A 9,082-nucleotide genomic window follows, 5' to 3' on the forward strand; every position below is an offset into this window, starting at 1 on the left:
TTTTCCTAGAGTTGCTTGAAGTGTTCTTTTGTCTTCATGGTGTAGTTTTATCAGGATACTGACTCACCAGCAGTTGATCCCTCCAGATACATGTGTATTTTTACTATAATGAATTAAAACACCTTGACTGCACACAGATGATCTCCATTTAACTAATTATGTGACTTCTCAAACCAATTGGCTGCACCAGTGATGATTCAGTGTGTCATATTAAAATGTGGGGGTGGGGGTGTGAATACTCATGCAATCAATTATTTTGTGTTTTATATTTGCAATTAAGTCAGTTCATTTTGTAGAGATCTGTTTTCACTTTGATAAAAAAGTGTATTTTTCTGTTGATCAGTGCCAAAAAAGCCACATTAAATTCTCTGTGATTCAACGTTGTAAAAGAATAAAACATTTAAACTTCCAAGCGGGTGAATACTTTTTATAGGCTCTGTATCTGGTTAGGTCTGACTTTTTAGCTGTGGTTCTTTGGGATCTTTGGGACAATTGCCCCAGCTCACCACGTGCCTGGGTGGTGTCCTGTTGCACCTGGTGAATATTTACACTCCAGGTCTGAGCTGTTAGACGCAGCTGCTCTGATAATCACTCATGGTAACAGGGCTTCAGCCTTGGAGGAAGCAGGTTTTATCTGTACTGTCAAGGCGAGGGACCATTCCAGTCCCTAGCACGGCCAAGTATCACAGCAAAACTGTGGGAGCTGGTTGACTCCCTCAACTTAACAGACATCTGGAATGCACTCCAGTCCCTTCACCCAGAAGTCTGGAGGAGGAGACGCAAGTCAACCATCTGTACCTTTTGCAAGCATACATCTCTCCTCGTGGTCTCCATAAATCTGGTACCATGCAATGGTGTGAGCAGAGGTCCTCACTGTGCCTACGGGTGGCTCCACATTCCTGCACCTTTACAACTGACTAATAGAGGGCGAGCAATTCCAGCAGAGATCCCCATCTTGAGGGTAGACTCACAGAAGCACGTGATGGGATTGACCAGGATGCAGGGCTCAGAATTCAGGTTGAGAGGGATGTGCTGAACTTTGAACCCAGTCTGAGCTCTGCTTCGATGTGTGAAGGACCCGGCACTACAGAAAGCACACAAAGGCAAGAAGAGTAGCTTGAAGGCAAGTATGCAGGATCACAGATCCAGAGCCTACATCACTCACTCTTCTACTCACTGGGCAAAAGCAGCACGTCACTGGTCCAGAGGGAACTGCTGGCTTGGTCTGCTCCCTTTATGGGAGTAGGAACGGGGTGGGGCTCTGCTCTCTTTATGGGGAGTTGGAATGGGGGTTGGGCTCTGCTCTCTTTATGGGGAGTTGGAATGGGGTTGGGACTCTGCTCTCGTTGGTTTCATTGTGGGACGATTCGGAGAGTTGTTCACTGCCCTTCAACAGCTCAAGGTGCCAGCCCAGGAGTGTGACAGGCTGACCATGAAGCTTCAGTTGTGGAAGCCCCACTTGTGACTCTCGGTGATCAAGAAGATGTTCTTCGTGTGGTGCAAGGCAGTCATCATCCTGCTGTCTGAAAGGTGTCATTACCAGTTCTAACAATCTCAATGTGTGGCTCTCTCCTTAACACAGATCACAAAATCGTTATCCATCTGTCTAACAGCCTGATTTCCCACTCACATGGCTTCACCTATCACCATCTGGCTTGTACTCTTTCACTTCCCTCCACCAACTTATACTGACTTCATCCCCCTGTTTACCTGTTCACTGTACTGTTGACTGTTTACCTGTTCACTGCTTACTGTTTACCTGTTCACTGTACTGTTGACTGTTTACCTGTTCACTGCTTACTGTTTACCTGTTCGTGGCTTACTGTTTACCTGTTCACTGTACTGTTTACATGTTGACTGTGTACGTAGAAACATAATATAGAAACATTGAAAACCTACAGCACAATACAGGCCCTTCGGCCCACAAAGCTGTGCCAAATCTGTCCTTACCTTAGAAATGACCAAAGGTAATTTACTGTCTACCTGTTCATTGTACTGTTTACCTGTTCAATATTTACTGTTTAAATGTTCACTTTACTGTTTACCTATTCACTGCTTACTGTTTACCTGTTCACTGCTTACTTTTTATCTATTCACTGTACTGCTTACCTGTGCTGTGCAGTGCCTGCATTTATAATTATATTTTGTTAACTTATTAATGGTAATATTTTGTTTTATGTGCTGTGTGTGAGATACATGTTGTGTGGGTACCCCGTGATTCGAAAGAACATTGTTTCACTTGGTTGTATATATGTACAGTCAGATGACAATAAACTTGAAGTGTGATGGCTGGAAATGTTAACTGCTTATTTCGTCCCATAAATATTGTCTTTGCTGCTAAGTTCACCCGGCATTCGTTATCCAATAGCCTGGACTCTTTTCTGCTCTCATAATCCACTGTTATGATGGTTCTACATGATTCCTTAGCATTTAGGATAGTAACCATCTAAACTGAGACCCAGAAAGTTATTGTATTGGTCAGCTTTCTCCCTCTGGAGCAGTAAAAGGTGATTAACTGATTAGATGATTTCTATGACCGGCAAAGGCATCCCCATCATTGAGCACACTGACATGGAACAAAGCAGCATCCATCACTGAGGACCTTCAGCATCCAAGCAACATCAACTAACATTGGGTAGGAGGTACAAGACCCATGCCACCAGGTTCAGGAACAGCTATCACTTTACAACCGTCGATGTTCAAGGTTCAAAGTAAATGTAAGTACATGTAAGCACATATATGTCACCATATACAATCCTGAGGTTCATTTTCTTCTGGGTATACTCAATAAATCCATAATAGAATAATTGCCATTATAGAATTAATAGAAGACTGCACCAACTAAAGCGACCAACCAGAATGCAAAAGACAACAAACTATGCAAATACAAATGAGAAATAAATAATAATAAATAACTAAATAAATAAGCAATAAGTATCAAGAACATGAGATGAAGAGTTCATGATAGTGAGTCCATAGATTGTGGGAACAGATCAATGATGGGACAAGTGAAGTTGAGTCAAGTTGTCCCTTTTAGTTCAGGAGCCTGATGGTTGAGGGGTAGTGACTATTCCTGAACCTAGTGGTGTGAGTCCTGAGGCTCCAGTAACCTCTTTCCTGATGGCAGCAGTGACCAGACTGTGATGCAGTCAGTCAATATACTCTCCACCACACATCTGTAGAAAGTATTCAAAGTTTAAGATGTCATACCAAATCTTCACAAACTCCTAAAGAAGGAGAGGCAGTGCTCTGCTTCCTTAGTAATTGCCTCAGGGCAGGTCATTCGAAATAATAACATTGAAGAATTTAAAGTCACTAACCCTCTCCACCTCTGATTTTCCAATGAGGACTGACTCATGGACCTCTGGTTTCCTCCTCCTAAGATCAATAATCAGCCTCTTGGTCTTGCTGACTTTGAGTAAGGTTGTTGTGGCACAACTCAGCCAGATTTTCAATCTTCCTCCTATATGCTAATTCATCACAACCCTGATTCCCCCTACGTCAGTGGTACCATCAGCAAACTTGAACATGAGGCTGTGCTTATCCACACAGTCACGTATGTAAGGCAAGTCGAGCAGGGTCTAAGCACACAGTCTTGTGGTGCACCTGAGCTAATGGAGATTGTGGAGGAGATGTTGTTTCCAATCTGATCTGACTGGGGTCTGCAAGTGAGGTAATCGAGGATCAAATTATACAAGGAGGAATTGAGGTCAAGGTCTTGAAACATATTGATTAGATTTGAGGGGATGATGGTATAGAATGCCAAGCTGTAGTCAATAAAGAACATACTGATCTATGCATCTTTGCTGTCCAGATGTTCCAGGGTTGAGTGAAGTGCCAATGAGATGGCATCTGCTGTGGACCTGTTGTTCCAGTAGGCAAATTGTTGTGGATCCAAGTCACTTCTCAGGCAGGAGTTGATATGTTTCATCACAAACCTCTCAAAGTATTTTCTCACAGTGGATGGATGATATTCATTGAGGCAGGTTACCACATTCTTCTTGGGCACTGGTATAATTGAAGCCTGCTTGAAGCAGGTAGGTACCTCAGACTGCCAAAGAGAGAGGTTAAAGATCTCAGTGAACATTCTAGCCATTTGATCAGCTCAGGACTTTAGTACTTATCCAGGAACCCTGTCTGAGCTGGATGCTTTCTGTGGATTCACCCTCCTGAAGGCTGCTCGCATATTGCCCTCAGAGATCACAGGATCATTCAGGTCTGTGAGAGTTTGCGATAATTTGTGATATAACATAACTCGATAAATGTTACTCTGTACTCTGAGGCAGGTTGTCATGCCTAGTTTACTGTTGGTCAGTATACTCTTCATTCTCGTAAAGGTGTCTTTTGCAATCCATATTCTTCTTTCGATGTCCATACCACACCTGCCATCTGATGTCACCCAGCTTCCTAAGTAGCAAAAGTTCTGTACTTGTTTTATGTCTTCCCCGTTTATTCTCAGCCTGCAGATAGGATTCACCTTCTTTTTAGATATCACCATAATTCTGTCTTTTTGCAATTGATAGATAGACCCATTTTTGCACTTTCTTCAACAACTATATTAATTAAGTTTTGTAGTTCTTGCTCCGTACTTGCAATTAACACAGTGTCATCCGCATATCTGAAATTATTGATGTTTTCACCACCAACTTTGATTCCCAAGATGTCTCTTATTTTTTGTAATATTGTTTCACTGTACACATTAAACACATCAGGGGAGAAAACACACCCTTGTCTAATACCTCTCTTGATTGTTGTAAACTGACTCACTTCTCCATCTATTCTTACAGCGGCAGTTTGTTCCCAGTACAGATTTCTGATTAGGCGGAGGTCTTTCGAATCTAGATCTAGAGTTTCCTGTAATATTTCAAATAACCTATTGTGCTTCACTTTATCAAATGCTTCTATGTAGTAGATAAAGCAAACAAACAAATTTTTTTGGCACTTGAATAGCTCATTCTGATTGTATCCTTAACATCAATATTGTGTTTCTTGTACCTTTATCATTCACAGAATCACATTGTTCTTTACCTATTTCAGCTTGTATTTTACTTTCAGCTCTTGTCATCAAAATTCTTAGAAGTATCTTAGTGATGTGACTCATTAAACTTATAGTCCTATGTAGTTCACATTCTATTGCTCCAGCTTTCTTAGGAGGTACATAATGCAATAAATAAGACGAAGAAAGGAAAGGCAGCAGGTCCTGATGAATTAGTAAGAGAACAAATTATCGCCCTTGAAGATTATGGAATTGAAAAACTTACTGATTTAATCAATGGCATTTATGAGACTAGAATCATACCAGAAGAGATGAAAAAATCAGTATTTCTCACTCTTCCTAAGAAACCTGGAGCAATAGAATGTGAACTACATAGGACCATAAACTTAACAAGTCACATCACTAAGATACTTCTAAGAATTTTGATGACAAAAGCTGAAAGTAAAATAGATCATTTAGTCGATTTAAAAGCACATTGCTTAAAGAGAAAAAATATACTGCAGCTTGCAGTGAGAATAATTCGAAAGAGGTATATTTACCCCACAGAACATCACCATAGTTCACTGGCGCCATCTTGTCAGGTTGCTAAATCAGCATGAATAACTTCACTCAACTCAATGCTGACTCATACGGACTCTACAGCTCTGTATTATTTATTTATTTTTCTCTTGTTACTTGCATGATTTGGTCGTTTGTCAGCCTTTGTTATTTATAGATTTCATACATTATATTGTATTTCTTTATTTTCTTGTAAATGACTGTGAAAAAGGAAATCTCAAGGTCTGTATGGTGGCATGTATAGTTGTATTTCTTGCCTTCTGAGACACCATTAACCTGGCCTTAAGTGAAGTTTGGCACTCTGAACGTTGAGGGGTAATAACTATTCCCGAACCTGGTAGCTCCTGTATCGGCTTCCTGACAGTAGCAGTGAGAAGAGAGCGTGGCCTGGATGGTGGGGTCATTAATGACGAACGATTCTTCCTGTGGCAGCCCTCCCCTCCATGTAGATGTGCTCAGTGATGGGAAGAGCTTTGACAATGTTAGGGTTTCACCAACATCATCATGAGCCCCTACCACCCCCCGGCACTCTCTGCAGTGTGACCCCATCTCTCCTGGGATGTGTTGGATGGAATTGTACACAGTGGCCAGCTGTGGTCTCAGGGTGTTTGACACAGAACCACAATCATTTCATTGTACTTATATTCTGAGCATTGATGAATAATGAAAGGCGGTCTGTACACCTTTTCAGACTACCCCGCTAACTTTAAGCAACTGTAGATGTACACTCCAAGATACCTCCATTCCTCAGATTCTTCTATTTTTTGTGTATTCCCCACTTTGTTTCATCTCTCCAAATACATTATCTCACACTTCTCCGGATTAAATTGCATTTGCCATTCCTCTGGTCAGCTGAACAGGTCCTCCTGTCGCCAGCAGTTGTCATCTTTCCCCGACACTGCTCACCACCAAATGATTTTTGATCACCTCATGCTTACTGTACAAAGCTGTCCACCCATTTGAACTTAAACTAATATTATCTGTAACAAACCATCAGGGATGCTCTCTCTCGAGCCCCATGGGCCTTTACATTCTTCATCAGCTGGTCATGTGGCACTTGGGTAACAAGTTCCTAACAAGTGAGGAATAATTCGGAGTGTTGTGTTCAGCTCTGGCCATCTACAGTACTGTGCAAAACTCTGAGGCACCCAAGACTTTTTTATATGATTTTAAGTGGTTTGGCTCCACACAGTTCTGATCGCAACATCATCGAGGCTGTCTGGGATTATCTGGAAAGACAGAAGCAAGCGAGACACCAGAGTCTGTAGAAGAACTGTGGCAAGTTCTCCAAGAAACTTGGAACAACCTAGCAGCCAATTTTCTTGTAAAACTGCATGACAGGGTACCTCAGAGAACTGATGGAGATTTAAAGGCAAAGGGTGGTCACAATAAATATTGATTCGATTTAGTTTTTTACTGTTCACTGCTCTTCATAGTAAATTTTTGATATCTAGAAACTTCTCATTTCATTATTTTTAAACTATCTTTGCTTTACAGAATTTCTTTAACGTGTGCCTGAGACTTTTGCACAGTACTGTACCTACAGGAACGATATCAATAAGATTGAAAGAATGCAGAGACAAATCACAAGGACTTTGCCAGGACTGAAGACTTGAGTTATAGGAAAAGATTGAACAGGATAGGATATTATTTCCCTGGATTTCAGGAGAATGAGGGGAGGTTTGACACAAAATTATGAGGACTATCGGGTAAATGCAGGCAGGCTTTTTCAAGTGCGTTGGGTGGGTGAAACTAGAGTTCATGGGTTAAGAGTGAAAGGTGAATATCAGGGGGAGCTTCTTCACTCAGGGGGTGGTGAGGGTGTGGAACAGGCTGCCAGAAGAAGAGGTGGATGTGTGGTCAATTTCAAAATTTTAGAGAAATTTGGATAAGTACTGCACATGAATGGGAGAGGTATGGAGGGCTATGGTTTGGGTTTGGTTTAATGGACTAGGCAGAATAACAGTTTAGCATGGTCTGGATGGGCTGAAGGGTCTGGTTCTGGCCTGAGGTGTTCCATCAGATTATGCCCCTCTGAAATGCAATTAAAACATCTTGAAGAAATGTGATATCCCCTCCCTCTCTCTTTGGGAGGGAACTGTCTCCCTCGTGTCTCAACATTGCAGGGATGGACAGGGAAACAGGTGCTGGAGTCAGAGTTGGTGGGTCTGAGTGCCTCGAGCTTCTGTGAAAGGCGATCAGCATGTCAGGATGTGGTAAGCACGGCATCAAATGGTGACTGGACAGAAAATGGTTCGACGGTCACAGCATGAGAACAGCAATACGTACAGCAGAAAGTGGAACAAAAATATGAGAGAGGGAGGGAGACGGAAAGACAGAAGTACTTGCATAAAGCAACTGATAGATGTGTTGAAGGACCAAAAAAAAAGAGACCAAAAGGAGAAAGATATTGAAGGTGAAAGCGTGTGGATAGATGGAGGTATAGAGAGAGAGAGAGAGAGAGAGAGAGAGAGAGAGTAGGTGAGGTAGGCTGAGATCAAGGAAGCTCAACAGAAGTTGAGGAAGGCAAAGGTTGACGGTGAAAATTTGGAACTGAACATCTTCTGATAAATTGTGTGAATCAACAGATTGGGACATGACCATGATAAACGGTGATTTCACACACTGAAAACCTGCACATATCGAACTGTTCTGTAATCAGAGCTGAAACATTAAAATCTGACCTTACCCCAAAAGATGGCAAATGCAAAAGCACAGTTCAGGCAGAGAACCCTTTTCAAACACTTCCACATCTTCAAGTATGACTGGTGAGCTTGATGGCCTGGAGAATGTCACAGAAGGAAGTAAGACCAGGAACTGATAAGTCATAATGAAGTGAGATGCACGTATTTGACAAAAACATCATACTGACACTCCCAGTTCCTTTATCCCATGCAAGTTTTCTACTTTCCTATTTTGAACTTGCAGCACTCTCCTCATGAACAACAAATTCTACAGTGTTATCAAACACTCTGGTTTGGAAAACCAAACACTATCAGCTCTCAGCAATAGACCTCATTTCCGTGGGACATTACCCCTTCTCCCCACTGGTGTACAGCCATTCCTAGCCCATCTCTAGCTTCTGTTCAAGAAAAAGAGATTGGTCTGTCCTGGTGGATCTATTGTTTTAGCTGCCCAAGCCTTACTGGACTGTGCAGGTAGAGCAATTGTTTCAGCTGCCTGAGCCTCAATGGACCATCCAGATGGATCAATTCTTTCCAGCATGCAGGCCAGAAGAAACTACAGGGGAAGCAGACAAACCAGTTCTCTTTGTTTCGCTCTCGTCCATTTTGTGAACTCTGAACTGATTCTTGACTCTGGGACAATCTAATCAGTGCCGTAACCCTGAGACCATTCTCAGAGGAGTAGCTACTTGTTATGTAAAATGCCATACCTATGAAAGAAGCAATCTGTAATCTCATTAGACTCTGTCTGGGTTGCCTCATTTAACTGGTTTGGACCAGCAAAAGCACAAATACACAAGGCTGGGATGGGCAGAGCCATGAAACAATGTTGGTTGTAGCCCTG

At 42.1% G+C, this 9,082-nt stretch overlaps 1 protein-coding gene across 1 annotated transcript in view; it reads right to left on the reverse strand.

The window, feature by feature from the left end:
- The window catches only part of LOC140194701 (CD48 antigen-like), a 35,871-nt gene extending 27,540 nt beyond the window's left edge, over positions 1-8,331 (reverse strand). Inside the window, 1 exon segment of the mRNA XM_072251958.1 lies at positions 8,244-8,331. Coding sequence (XP_072108059.1) covers positions 8,244-8,307 — 64 coding nt within the window. The 5' untranslated portion in view covers positions 8,308-8,331.
- Between the last annotated feature and the right edge of the window lie 751 nt (positions 8,332-9,082).

Source organism: Mobula birostris, chromosome 3, assembly GCF_030028105.1.
Source record: "Mobula birostris isolate sMobBir1 chromosome 3, sMobBir1.hap1, whole genome shotgun sequence".
NCBI lineage: Eukaryota > Metazoa > Chordata > Chondrichthyes > Myliobatiformes > Myliobatidae > Mobula > Mobula birostris.